The following is a 15,621-nucleotide window of genomic DNA, read 5'->3' as shown; positions in this document are numbered from 1 at the left end:
CTGTTGTTTGTTTACTGATGAAATGTAAAGCAGTCTTAGACCATCTTCACTGTCACACACATACTGAAAAGGATCATGCTGAAGCTAAAATCTGAATGGTAATTGTAAGAACTGATGAACAACTGTATGTTTTATAACCTGGGAGTAGTCTGAAGAGAAAATACTGTGGTACCTAACCCAGTACACTTTTTCCTGTATCTCTAAAGCTGGACATGCAGTTTCTTAGTTTACCATTTTCAACTAGTTTTGAGATGTTAATTATTTTGGGGGATTTTGTGAGTATGAATAAAAATGGACGTCCACATGAAGGACAAATCTACCTGTTGATGCCACCAGTGCAATCTCAGCTGCATGTTCCAGTTTAAACAGAAAGGGAAGAACAAGAGACATGTCTTGTGAGAAATAAAATAACTCTGTGGGCATATATCCATCATGGTGGTTTCTCACTGATTGAAAACCACGCAAAAAACTTTAGCAGCAACAAAATACCATCACAGACCTCACTACTTCTTTCTTTTAAGCACGAAGAACATTTCATTTATCTTGCTCTTTCTGACTTATGGATTTTACAAAACACAAAGCTGCACCAAGGCATGATAACCTATTGAACATGCTCCCAACTTCAGAGAGAGGTGGGAGACAGGAGAGAGGAAAGAGACAGACCCCATTAATTAGATTCAGCATGTTCAGCTTCAGTGAGGTTATGTGGTATGCACACCCCCACCATTATCAGCAAGCATGACCTGTAACAGCAGTAGCAGCTGGGCAAAAACATTATTCCCCCTTCTCCGAAGCACCACAGGAAAAGAACACCCATGAATCTCACCCCCTGAATGCTTGCTCTCCTGTCAAGAGCACAGTATGGCAGGCTGGCAGCCGAGAGACTCTACTAAAGATGGATAGCACAGGCCACCACTTGTCCTCTGTTCAGCTAATGAATACTGGAGGATCCATTTGTTGCAAGTGCTTATGACAGGAGGGGAATAGTGTGAGAGACCACAGCCACCCACCCACCTTCTGTCAAAACCCAGTAAAGAACATCCTTTAAATAGTGCTATCAATCATAACTGGTTCTCAGCAATTATTGTGGCAAACAGTTTGTCTGTTTAGCACTGTTCAGTAGCCTCCATCTGGGTTAAGGAGGTCCCATGCTCTCTCCAAACCAGTCAGATATGCTTGTTCAGGCTCTCCACTTTCCCCCAGGAAAAAAATGTTGCCCCATGAACTACAGACATGTGACATAAGGCAGCTGGTTTGCCACTTGCCATGTCCACAGCTGACAGGGCAGAAAACACAAGTAGAAGTTTACCCTTGAAAAATGCTGGGAAGGGGGTCAGGAATAAACCCCATCAGCTATCAACATTGTAGAAGCTTTCCTAAGTGAAAGCAACTCTGCACTGGTTAAGTTTCCACTGCAGAGTGGGAACATAGATGAATAGTGGGAGGTGGTTCTGTCCACTCAGTTGTCCTTGATGCCAAAAATCATTTAGGTGGTCACTCTCTAACTCAGAGAGAATGGGGAGGAGAAGCAGAAGTAACAATCCTTTTGTTTTTTAATAATTACTTTCACATCAATCAGGGATTATGCTTGCAAGGCAAAATTAACTTTACTATTTCTACTCCCTCATCTCCAGCATCCAAACAGATGTAAACTCATTTGGATCATACATTTGTAACTCATGCTAAATTCTGTCATGAAACCTCTGTCAAACTCCAGTCAAACAGAAAAAAAATAATCAGATCATTAAAAAAGCCATAGCATAGTGGCTACCTGCACTAGAAGTTATCCTAGACTGGAGAGTCACAGGTTTAATATTCTCCTGAACAATTACTCTAATCTAACATTAGAGTCAAATCGGAAGAATAGGCAAGCCCTAACCAGGACAGATACTTACCGATGCGATAAAAAAAAAAAGCCTGTAAGTATAAGACCAGTACAGCCAAAAGGATTGCCTCTGAATTAAATTTTCTAAGAGGTTTATCTGATTGGTGAACAATAAATTCAAATTAAGTCCCCTAAAATCAATATCACAATCACATTTTGTATCCCCGAGGAGCCATCAGGAGCCAATTGTGAGACTGCAAAAACCTCAGCTTAAATTAGAAGATGTGATCTGAACACATGCTATTGTGTTTCAGTGATCAAGTTTTCTTTAAGACAAACTCAGAAAAACAGAAAACACTATAAGTGCAACAAGGACCAGGAAGGAGAGACTTGCTGGATGCATTAAGGATGCAGTGTTAGCCTTTGCTACAAATTCCTTATTTTATATTCAGCTTAGTTCCATACACTTTTGCCTAAGATAAGGGAGCTACAAAGACAAGTCTTGTTTGTTTGTTTAAAGATAACATCTGTAATTACATACCAAGGAAAAAAAAAATTTCAGCTAATAAACAAGAGGGTTTTTTTCTGTAAAAATACTTTATTATTCAAAGAACCACAATCTGTCTGTCTTGTGTGACTGGGAAAAATGGTCATCAGTGTTCACTCTAACTTATGCTTTATCTATCTCAGTTAATTAAAGTATTTATTAAGTTTATTAAAGTTTTTTGTTGCATTGTCTGATGAGAAAAGTACTATGTGAATAACTTTATTTATGTTCCCTTCTATACCAGTAGCATTTTTTATAAGATTGCAACTTCTTCATTATTTAAAAAACAAATTAATGAGTTAATTTATTGCACTGAACCACATTGCAATGTTATTAGAAACACTACTCTAAAGAGAATCTAAGGTGTGTTTAAAGTCAAATGTCTTCCCTTATGAAAAAGCTTTCCCCCTTTTTTACTTTATTTTTGTATTTTTTTATTTTTTTTTCACTCTCTCCTTTCATTACCCCTCACATCTATCTTCCAAAGATGCAATAACAGGGTATTCAGAAAAGCTGCTCCATATGGAGAACCCACAAGCCTTTCTGAAGAGCCTTTTATCCTACCATCTTTGATTGCCTCTACCCAGATTCGGCTTTCTAAAAGCTCCTTCTGAGGCTTGAAAAAGTAGTGTGCATTAAAAATCCACAAAACACCACTTCAGGCAGTCAAGTACTTCTTAACAGGGCTGTTCACAATCCTTCCTACAGCAGAGAATCCAGACAGTGTGCCCAATTTATCACTAATCTTTACAGGCACATACTAGAAGTTCATAAGAACAGAGAAGTCAGCACCACACCTCTCACCAAGCAGATAATCCCAGTTATGCATGACATCACCCGACTGAAAAGACCATTACCAAAATCCCTCTGTATGCTCCATCAAAAATTTATGTATTATTTACACATAAGCTAATTATTTCAGTATTTAATACTTTCTACTGTGAAATACAAGCAGCTATGTTTCATCAAGCTCAAATAATCATCTAAAACATAATTTGCATGAAAGGATCAGTGAAAAATGACATGGTTAACATCAGAACATTTTTTTTGTAAAGGGCAACCAGCACTCAATTACTTCATTCATTGTTTTACATTCCAAATCAAACCCAGATTAGTTTGTTTGTAATTTCAGATAAACTTTCATTCTAGAAAGACATATATGAAAGCCTTAAATCTCTAATGCCAATTTATTTAACAAATATCATCCTATCAATAGATTTTGCTCTTTATCTTGCACTGGTTTAAAATGCTAAACTTGTTTGTCCATTACATGTCAGGAGCTTCTTGAACTACTTAGATAGTCTTTAGGACTAGCAATTTGAATAGCAAAGTGTGAATATGCAAACACCGTTCTCACTCCTCCCCACTTTGCCCCAAGAAGTTTACCAGTGCGCAGAGCAAGTCTACTGCTTCCAAGATAAGCTCCTGATGGCCAATTCGTGTGACTCCAAGATCTTCCAGTTCTTGATGAGTAATTCGTAGCAGCTGGTCGCCACTAATCTTCTCCCTCTCAAAGTTCTTTATATATTGCTGTAGACAATCATCAAGACCTGCAACAAAAGGACAGAAGGAGAGAAGACAAAACTTAGCAACATTTTGTACTGCCACGGGAACTAAAAATAGGCTGGAACCAAAAATCAAGCCAACAGAGGATACTTGTCCTATCTTCAAGAGAAATATTTTAACATTTCAAAAAATTTTATATTGCCTAGAAATCGTAAGATTTGGAAAGCAATGACAGCTATAGTTTTTTCACCTGTGGACAATACTCCTGAACCCCAAACAAAGCCCTGAATTCTTGTAGTGTACTGTGCTATGAATGTCAATCTGGCAGCCCCTAATAATAAGTATGTTAGCAATGCCTCCATCACATCTGGAAGGGGAGAGGAGAAGAGGCAACAATGGAAGGGAGGAATACATGTATCCTACCCAGTGCAGCATATCAACACATGTTATTGATTATTACAGCACTGTAGAAGACTGAAAACAATGGAAAACTTCTGTGCAAGAGACAAATTTTAACGGAATAATGAAAGTGTGACTATGCTTAATGCCATACATCCAGGATTGGCTAGCTGTCAGTACCACTTAACCTCCCTTCCAACATAGCTCTGCCATGGTAGGTCACATGATAAGGAAAGGCTGCTGGAGATGCCCTCAGCTGGGAACCCAGCTCTTCATAGGACACTTGACTACAGTTCCCCATGCGGTGAAACACAAATATGGCAGCGCCACATCACAGCCCCTCCCCTACTCCAAAAGCACTGCTAAGCCATCTGAAGTTCACAGAACATGCCAGCCCCTAAAACAAGCTGCAAAGAGCTCTAGAGAACATGAAAGGTGGCAGCGCTGCAAATGCATAAACTGGACCCCAACTACAGTAGCAGATCCAACTCAATGTACCTCAGTTCAGAACCTGTACAGGGTCACAGGACACAAACGCTTACTGAGCATGAAAAGCCACTTCAATCAAGACCTGGGTGCACTCCTCAGAACAGAGCAATCAGGGAGCAGAAACAAGCCCATTGCGCCAAAAAATATTGTAGAAGGCCAAGCAACACATTTTCTTTGCTCAGGACATGGCCGAGTGCAGGGTTGTACAGAACCACATCCTGCTTTGAGGCCCATGTGTATTCCAGCTATTCAGTTTGATTAACAGTCTAAGGACATGTAGCTGACTACACGTTTTTGCCTGGAGCAAAGAGCACTGCAGAATGTGAGATAATCCATCACGCATCTCTTCCCCATCAATCTTTGCCTAAGACAGCTAGACCAGTACAGGGAAGCTCTGCAGCTTCCCTGTATCAAAGGGATAAGTTAGACTCTTGAGTATTTGATGGTCGATTTAACATTTGTGTCTGAATGCCTTCTGATGGATCAACAAGACTGTTACCGAGTAACAGGACTTGACAAAACCCTGAATATGTTAATTTAGCTGATTCTTGAGAGATATTGCCTTTCTGATGGTCAAATAATCCCTAACATTGAAAAGACATCTGCACATTAGGCTGCAAGGAACCGAGAACATTCTCACTTGCTTATCAAAACATCTGAAAAATCTGAAGATACATGGAGGATAAAAGATTGATTTGACTGCTGAGCCTCAGTTATAAGAGCCCCAATTTATAGCATAAAGCTTCTCTGAAACTGGTTTTGTGGCATTTTTGGTTCTCATTCACGCCATTTAGGGTGTAGCCACACCTCAAAAGAGACTCACGTGAGGAACATGTTGGTGCTGCAGGCAGGGATGTCCCAGTACCAGGCAAGCCTGTTGTTCCTGGCTCAGCCCTGGGACAACAGTCAACCACACTCTGTCCCTGATACAATACGCCAGCACAAGATTCACATGGCTTTAACCTCTAGAATTCACACACCAAAAACAAACCACACACAAATATGCTGTAAAACAAACACTCCAGGCTCAAGAGACAAGAGAAAGTCCTCAATTCCGGCAGACTTTTAGAGTCTGTCACCTGACTTTCTGCCTCCAAAACAAAGCCACTTAAAGGTCTAAGTTAATCAAGCATTCACAGCTATGCCTTCCCTTAATTTCCCTTTCTAATCAAATAGTTGCTCAAATCATTCTTTAGGAAGGAAAACCTATAGGCTGAAAGTTGAGCCATCAGGGAAGAAGACCAGCCTTGCTGAACAGAGAACTTTCATTGGAACTGAGGAAAAAAAGGAAGTTTATGACCTTTGGAAGAAGAGGCAGGAAACTCAGGAGGACTACAGGGATGTCATGAGGCTATGCAGGGAGAAAATCAGAAGAGCCAAAGCCCAACTAGAACTTAATTTGGCTAGCATCATAAAAGAAAAAAAAAATGTTTCTATAAATACATTAGCAACCAAAGGAGAGTTAAAGGACAATCTTCAGCCTTTATTGGATGTGGGGGAAAACAAGTGGCAAAGGATGAAGAAAAGGCTAAGGTACTTTATGTCTTCTTTGCCTCAGTCTTGAATAACAAAACCAGTTGATCTCCAGGTACCCAGCCCCCTGAGCTAGAAAATAGGCATGGGGAGCAGAATGAAGCCCCCATAATCCAAGGGGAAATGGTCAGTGACCTGCTACACCACTTAAACACACATAAGGCTGTGGGGCTGGATGGGATCCACTCAAGGGTACTGAGGGAGCTGGTGGAAGTGCTCACCAAGCCATCATTTACCAGCAGTCCTGGCTAACCAGAGCGATCCCAGTTGACTGGAGGTCAGCAAATGTGACCCCGATCTGCAGGAAGGGCCATAAGGAGGATTGGGTAACTACAGGCCTGTCATCCTGAGCTCTGTGCAGGGAAAGTCATGGAGCAGCTCATCTTGAGTGCTATCACATGGCACATACAGGACAACTGGAGGATCAGGCCCAGCCAGCATGGGTTTAGGAAAGGCAGGTCCTGCTTGACCAACCTGATGTCCTGTAACAGCGTGACCCACTGAGTAGATGCCCTTGACACCACTTCCCATAACATTCTCCTGGAAAAACTGGCTGTTCATGGCTTGAATGGGTGCATTCTCTGCTGTGTAAAAATACTGGCTGAATGGCTGGGCCCTTGGTGAGATTTGTGATGAATGGAGTTACATTCAGCTGGTGGTCGGTCACAAGTGTTCCCCAGGGCTCAGTGTTGGGGCCAGTCATGTTTAAAATCCTTATTGATGATCTGGATGAGGGGGATCGAGGGCACCCTCAGTCACTTTGCAGATGACTCCAAGCTGGGTGAGAGTTGATCTGCTGAAGGGAAGGAAAGCTCTAAAGAAGGATACGGACAGGATGGATTGATGGGCCGAGGTCAATTGTATGAAGTTCAACATGAGCCAGTGTGCATACCCAGGTGGCCAAGAAGGCCAGTGGCATCCTAGCCTGTATAAGAAACAGTGTGGCCAGCAGATTGACCCCTGTACTTGGTGTTGGTGAGGTAACACCTCAAATCCTGTGTTTAGTTATGGCTCCTCTTTCCAAGAAAAGCATTGAAGTGCTGGAGTGTGTCCAGAGAAGGGCAACAGAGCTGATGAAGGGTCTAGAGCACAAATCTTATGAGGAACAGCTGAGGGAGCTGGGGTTGTTTAGCCTGGAGAAAAGGAGGCTGGGGTAACATTCTTACTCCCTACAACTACCTCAAAGGAGGTTGTAGTGAGATGGGAGCTGGTCTCTTCTCCCAAGTAAAAAGTGGCAGTATGAGAGGAAATGGCCTCAAAGTTGTGCCAGAGGAGGTTTAGATTGAATATTAGGAAAAATTTCTTCATGGAAGGGGTTGTAAAGCACTGGAACAAGCTGCCCAGGGAAGTAATGAAGTCACCATCCCTGGAGGTATTTTAAAGATGTGCAGATGTAGCACTTAGGGACATGGTGTAGTGGTGGCCTTGGCAGTGCTGGGTTAATGGTTGGACTTGATGATTTTAAAGGTCTTTTCCAACCTAAATGGTCCCATGATATTAATAGAGCACAAAAATTGGTGATCCATGACTGCTCATGCACGACTTCTTGCCACATAGTGTTCACACTCAGTGTGATGCAGAAGGAAAAGATCTTAATTTATCTCTTTTTTTCAGACAACATTGCTTCAGAACGTCAAAGATCATGAGTCCGGAATATTCCCAAGGCATTTCAACACAAGTCCTCAATTCATCTGAATGCTGCCATCTCTCTTTTCCATGCTAGGTAATGCTCATCATTACTAGCAAAGAGACAGGCAGAAATCATAATCAGGTATTCACCTCTGCCTAACATCAGAAAGTAAGGCCATTTCCCAAGTCACAGTGCTATAGGAACTCATTCAGACATTTAAATTTAGGTTGCAAAAGGAAATAATTTTTGTCAAATCTTCTTGAATCCACTTTACTTGTTCACACACACAAGATACCATTATATTGAATTATCTGATGTGAATTATATGCCTTTTTAATTTATCCATATTTGTACATAATTTCTCCCAAAGCCCTTCTCAGCCCAAGTTTTCCATCTGATATATTAATTGCATAAACTCTTTTACAAGCACAGTCCCATGTATAATGGCATTTATTTTTTGAAAGAAATCAATATTCTTGACAACACATATTTCACTTTAAAAAATGTACTAAAAATACGCCATAGATGTGCTTTTGCTAAATGACTAAAAATGAGGGCAGTAAGTACTTCTCATATTCCTGAACTTAAGTCCCACACTGATTACACAGACTGCTGAATGAGAATAACATTAAAATAACCGTCATCAGGTATCAAAAAAATGAATTACCAGTTAAGACACTAGGAAAACACAAATCCAGAATAGGACATGACAGATGCACTTAACAAACAGTTACTGACAGATAATTCTAAATAAAGGCATTACTCTTCCTTCTCCTGCTATCTATGTATTTTTGTCATTCAGATGTAATCTAGAAGGATGCACGCAGTTCCTACAGAGTAAGAGAAAAGTTTAAGACAACAAAAATATTACTGACAATTGCTTGACTCACCAATTTCATAAAAACTACAACCAGGAAAGAACAAAATAATTTAACCACATGTTCCATGACATTTTCAGAATAACTTGCCACAAATACTTCTCCTTATTCCCTAAACATTCTTTTAAAGTAATTTATTTGCGTCATTTTGTTTCTAAATTAAAGAGCAGCAATTTTTTTTGTGAACAAAACTGTGCACGGGTAAGAATTCTTATTATTGATGATGATGATAATAGTAATAATAATAATAATAACAATGCAAAATGGCTGCCAACATTCCTCATCCACACCTTTTGTCCCCAGAGCCTCAGCACAAAGTTCTGTTTGCCAACAGCTGGCCATACATTGCTGCCTTCAAATCAAAAGGAGAGAGCTGCAGGGAACAGGCATTCCCAGCTGATGACGCCATTGAACTTGGACAGGACAAGATGCACCAAAAAACATCAGGTGCCTGGAGTGGAAGCTAAAGGAAAAGAAAAATTTCTTAAGAGCAACTCCAGCATCCCCCTGACCTCAGTGTAGTAAGGAATTTTTCTAGCTAACAAGTTCTGCTCTGCTTCTACCCCTCAGATTCCATCATATGAGAGGATGTCACCCAACCCACGTACCACAGGAATCCCAGCAAATAACTCAGGTTGATGCACTACTCCCTGTTCCTGGCCATGGGTGAGATTAAGGTTGTCAAGCACCCAGCAGTACTGGACGTTTCAAGGACAGTGACCAAAGCCCAGAAGTCAGGTTCGTGATTATGTTCCGGATGTGTAAGGCCCCACAGTATACCAAACAGGTTTTGTGATGTCAATACACAAGCAATAGTTTCGTATTCAACAACTCTGTTTCTCATCCAAAATAACTGCAAGATTTTTTGAGTATATATAAAGGCACAGATGTAATAAGTAATAAGTAATAAGAGAGTTAAAGCATGACAATAGTCCTCTTCCTTTTAAATCTACTCTTTAAAGGCAATCATATAGCATAACTTTTTTTTTCTAGAAAGATTCCTGGTTTTGAATTCCAGAAACAACACAGACCTCCAGGGATGTTAACTACTCAAGAAGGACTTCCCTGCCCCACATGCTTTCCACCTGAGCTTATCAGCCATGGAGTCTGGCAATGCTGTCCAGAACCCATTATACACTCATTACCTGGTGATGAGTGTTTAATATGAGAGGCCTACAAGAGCATTTAGGATGTTGCATTTGATTTGGGCCTACAAAAGCATTTAAGATGTTAATACATTGCCCATCTTTGTCAGCTGGCATATCCCTGAGGTGTTATGTACACAGATGGACTATTCTGTGCATTAACAGAAAAGGACCAGCTCTTTACATTAAGTCTAAAGCAAGCTCTACCTCACCTGTGGGAATAAACAAATAAAAACCAGCAAACAAGAAAGCTCCTCCAAAAGAAACTGTGCAGAGGAGTCAATGCTTTCAACATTAAAAAAAACCCGCTTTTTTAGAAAAGTTTTACTTGCAAGTAGAACATATGGGAGCTTTTTTCCCCCTACTCTGTCACTGAGTTCTACCTTGTATGGGCCTAGTCATAATTCATCGAATCCCTAACAATTTTTAATGGTTCACAGATGCAAAATTGGACAGATTTCTGTGTAATTAATTCCTTTTATTACAACAGCCCCATAGAAACTGATCAGGAAATGTTTAATTTCATTTTTTTTATTCATATGAATTTCTGGAACAAGACTGCAAGATCCAGCATGACCCTCCAGGGAAATCTTCCATGTCTGCAGTCTCCTAACTAATAACACAATGGCACACTTCATGATCACTCTGAGGTATTGTCTTACTGTAATGTGTGTAACAGGTTATCTTTTGAAACACAATAACCAACAAACTGCCCTGTAATTCAATGTCAGAACAGGTTATGTACATCTGTGGTAATTCAAACTCAAATGAGCATCTCCATTAAATATATCCTGAGGTTCTGATTCCACAGTCTGCTCCTCCTCTGCAAGCAGTTCAACCTTTTCTCCTACCTTTAAGAGACTAAAAGGTATTAAATCAGACTTTTTATATGGCTAGATCTGAATTAAAATCATCTGCTCAGACACACATGAGAAGACACAGTTCTAAAAAGGCAACTAGGTATAATATTCTTACCCAAATTGGTGGCAAAAGAATTTTTCTTTAAGATTGGAAAACTACAGTGAAAATAAAAGACCTTGTGTCCTTATTAGCCATCTTTTCAGTTTGTGGTTAAGGAAAAGGTGATGAACATTACAGGTTTAACTATCATACCTGAAACTTTGACAAGGGAGTATTTTTTCTGTTCCCCTGGTATATCAGAATTGGGATGCAAACTGACAACTTCCCTTGGCAAATCCTTGTTCTGTAAACCAAGCATTTACTGAAAAGCAATAGCATGAAAGGCACAGAGCTTTCAAAAAAACCAAACAAAACCAAACAAAGACAGGTCTGAGGCTTTTTTTTTTCTTTAATTATAAAGCCAACAAATTCCTCTGAACAAAGAGTACCTGAACTCCATCAGTTTTTACACCTTAAAAAATACAAATTCAACAGGTAGCACAGCATTTAACAAGTCATAAAAAAAAAAGTAAACTAGAGTTTAATACAAACTGGGCATTTATGCAGCATTATTCAATGCCCTTTCAGATTGTAAAGTATTATTTGCAACATTTTTACCTAAACTAGCATGATGGAAGGGACCTCTAAAATCACTGTGGTTTTCCCTCTCTTCACTATAAAATACACATTAAATTTAAGCCAACTCTTCTTAAGGACTGACCACCTTTGAAACTGCACATCAGTCTACTTACTGATCAGTATGTTTCAAACTTAAATGTTCAGCTGAATTCCTGATGACTTAAAACAATCTGCCATGACATATGCATTTGCACCTAGGCTTTATTAATCCAGGGTTGGTAGGCTACTGGCCTATTCATTTCAATTATACAAAAATACAAGGTGTACTTATGTCAAAGAGCAAGACAACCAAGGAGAAAACTACTCCCTCTCTTCTACCTCAACCAGAGAGCTGTTCTGGGGCATAGACACTGCAGGCAGTCCACAGAGGGCAGTTCTCCCCACTCACATTTTCTCCCTGGAACCAGAGCACGAGAGGCAAGACTAGGAAAGGCCATGTTTCCCTGCAGTCAGTACATAGGAGGTGGGCATATGTCCCTCAGTCTTAATGTCACCACAGAAACTGTGAGCAAGCCAAGCCAGCCGCTTCCCCACCTGAGAAGCAAAGACAATTTTCCTCTGCCCACGTAAGGGATGCTCATGTAAGGCATGCTCAGTGCTCCAGGGTCTTCAGCACCTCCCGGGCTTCATATGTGACAAACAGATGTCACAGTTATCAGTGCCAAAAGATGGTGCAAAGAACGGAATCTTTCAAGTGCTGTAGATGGCAAATGCCTACTGAGGACAGGACAGCCGTGAAAAAGATACACCCCCTCCCAGAGGAGCACTGCAGGTAGGATTTCAATAAACCACCAGAAGCAGCTTTCATTACAGATTGAGAAAACATTACAATATATTTAAAACTGGAAAAAAATCCAACACATTAACTGCAGGCAGATTTACAAATGGGTACAGGATTAATGAAAAAAAGAATTGCCAAATGCCCGGATTACAGTAGTATTTGCAAAAGAGCTGGACAGTCACTCTGTGCACTTTTTATGTGCAGTTTCAGGTGAAAGCCCTCCAACTGCAAAACATATTTGTCCCTCATTCTACAGAATTATTCTGGCTCTTACTCCCTCTCCACATCTGTCTGACTATAGCAGAGCAAAAGAAAATTCCAAAAGCATTAAAAACAAACGTTAAAAATTACTGAGAAGATCCTAATAATTAGTCCCTCAATTATAACATGCATACTTGTAGAATATAGTAAAAGATTATGTTTGATTACACGCATATTAGGGTAGATGTATCTTTTACTAGAAACCTTCAACAGTTCATAGTCAAAACATTAGCTGAGAGGTACCGCTAACGAAAAACTACTATTTTAGACAAGGAAAGAGAAACACAGCACATTAGAAAACCGACTTTATATCCACTGTGTATATACTACTACATTCAGAAAAGTGTTTAAAGTTTGTAAAATGAAAAACTCAAAAGAGAGAAGATGTGAACATGAGAAGCAGCAATATAACTTAAAATCAGCCTCTCCCAAAGGTATTACAAATGTCAGGACTGTGTTTACAAGGCCAGAGGTACCGTGTACAGCCATGAGGTAAATAAGGAAGGTGCCACATCAGGCTCCTGAAGAGATACAAAAAGTGAGGAATTGAAATAGAATATTTAGACCTTGTATATTGCTCTGTTCTTTTTAAGGTTCTTGCCAGCAGAAGGACCTGAGGTTGGTCAAAGGAAAAACCACAAGTGGATGAGGAGATGGCATTATGCCAGGTGAGAATCTGGTAGTCAAAGAGCGTATTTGTGACAGCAATGGATCAAAACAGAAGTTTGAGATTAAATACATACTGTCTCAAGCCACTATGAATTTTGCAATTAAAAATTAAATCCTGCTCAAGGAATATAACTCTGAAGAGTCTGCTGTTTCTATGCCTACAGATACACTCTCTTTTTGTGATTCTGGACTCTTACTAGACCTGGATATATTAATTGTATGACCATGTTGGCAATACATGGCTATTCTGTCCATCAGCAAATTGCAGAAACATCACAACTCTGTGGATCATACATGGCTCATCAAAAGCTCTACTTTACAAAGAATTTTACACTGATGAAATTTTCAAAGGGTTTGGTTGAAAAAAAAGAAAATTGAATTTTAAAAAGAGGACAGAAAGACCAAAAGTGTACATGTAGACTAATTACAAATATGATTTAAAGATACACAAGACTGAACAGGGTGCAGTGTCCAATAGGGCATATATTCAATAAAATCAGTTAGACTACTTACAATCAGTGCTTGTTATGGCAAGTTAGACTTGTTAATTACAAGAATAATATCCAGAGTATTCTGTTTAGTTGTTGACAAATGTAATTACTCATATTTCTCTGGGTGCTTTTTGCTTCTGTTATGCCCATCTGTACGCAAAGCCAAATCTTTACGTGAACACATACAAGTTTTGCAAAGTATTTAAAATCTTAAAACATGGAAAACACTGCAACAACCAGTGTCAAGCTCTATTTCTATGAATTTCAAGGATTTGTATCCCTGATTATCAATATTGTTCTCAATGTAAGAGGTTATAATTATTGTTATATTTAGGACTCTTATTATTGGATTACAACAAACACATTGTTCAACTACAGCTGTGGTCTTTGCACATGAGAAATGCTGAAGTGTGCTGAAAAGTTAGTGTAGCTGATAATGGCAGCGGAAATCTCTTTAATAGTGGAAGGGAAAGAAGCCAAACAACCCACAGCATCATTAAGTATCAGGAATCCCTCAAATGAAGCAAATCAAAGGAACACATCCATTTACTCCTGATAAACACAACACTCAACTGCAGGGGCCTATGACAGCCCCAGTGGTGACAGGATGAGAAACTGTCCATTCACGTTCATAATTCGATGTATAAAATGACAGATGTTAAGCTCCGGGTTAGAAGTTCAGTCAATATGGGAGGCATCTTGAGATAAACAGGAAATATCTGAGCCAAAACCAGAAGTTCTTCAATAAGTTGTCTAAGCATTATAAAGATTATAAGACTATAAACACCGAATGAAACACTCCCCCAAAATGCCAAGAGGAAAAGCCATCACTGTCTCGATTTTTTCCTACATAAATCTATGCCCTTATGATTTTTGCAGCAGCTTTGAGGAGAGGAACACACCATCAAAGCTTTACAGAAAGCAAGAGGCAAAAGCGGCATTGTCACTTTACATGTAATAATACATTATTATCATACATAAGAATCCAGCCAGTCTAGCCTTATTCAGAGTCCCATAATACTGTACAAAGTAACATACAAGGAGACATGGCCCTGACCCAAGAAGTTCTATAAACTTCTCTTTCTCCATGAAATTCAAGATGGCTAGCTAATAAAGGCAAATCCCTCAACAGCTACTTTTATTTCTACTCTTTTTCACCATGCAGTTTTCATACTCTTACAATCATTCTTCCCATTCTTCACATGCACTCCATTTTGCAGAGTACCTCAGGAAGGGGAAGTCTTCTTGGGTTCATTCGATGTTTAACTTTTTCCTCAAAGTACCATATTTCTTCTCCAATTATCACAAGTAAACTAGAACACATTGCAACTATCTTAGCATATATGCATTTTTCAAACAGCATTATAAAATTAGGGATCTAAATAGCATTAACTAACGTTTATTTGATTTGTGTTTTAACAGATTTTTTTTGTTTTTTAAAATTTAAAATGTTACCATTTTTCTCCTCTAAAATGTTTCCTTGTACAACAGCTGTCTGCTGTAGGAATTTGAAGTTTCCTAAAAATCTGCAACCACACACCAGACTATAAGGAGTAACTTTATTACTAATTGGATCCCCCTACAATACAAAGCAACATATGAATCAGCTCAACAAAAAGTTTTTCTCAGCAGCGTCCTTCGACTTCAGAGTTTCTAGAGGTTTATCTTTGTACTAGCACAAAACAACTTTACAAGATTAAAACACAGCTTCTCACCAAACATACAATATTCTGGTGCCTGTAAACAAAGAGGCTACACCGCTGGTTTACATAGGAAAAACAACTGTCCATCTGACAACAGTGTGTGGTTTTATTACTCCTTCAACACATCTCCCATGCAAGCACTGAGCACTAATGACATTAAAATAGGCTGAAGTGAGTACCACCACGTTCAAGCACACTACCAATGTAACAGTGCCAGAGCTGGAA

At 39.5% G+C, this 15,621-nt stretch overlaps 1 protein-coding gene across 6 annotated transcripts in view; it reads right to left on the bottom strand.

Annotated features, from left to right (window-relative positions):
- CNKSR2 (connector enhancer of kinase suppressor of Ras 2) overlaps positions 1-15,621 on the bottom strand; it is a 207,682-nt gene that overhangs the window by 166,421 nt on the left and 25,640 nt on the right. For all 6 annotated transcript variants that reach the window (XM_017831466.1, XM_017831467.1, XM_017831465.1 and 3 more), the window contains exon 2: positions 3,759-3,922. In XM_017831466.1, the coding sequence (XP_017686955.1) occupies positions 3,759-3,922 (164 nt within the window). The remainder of the gene's footprint in view (positions 1-3,758; positions 3,923-15,621) is intronic.

This window comes from Lepidothrix coronata, unplaced genomic scaffold (genome assembly GCF_001604755.1).
Source record: "Lepidothrix coronata isolate B3197 unplaced genomic scaffold, Lepidothrix_coronata-1.0 Scaffold191, whole genome shotgun sequence".
Classification (NCBI taxonomy): domain Eukaryota; kingdom Metazoa; phylum Chordata; class Aves; order Passeriformes; family Pipridae; genus Lepidothrix; species Lepidothrix coronata.
This window is presented reverse-complemented; position numbering and strand designations above follow the sequence as displayed.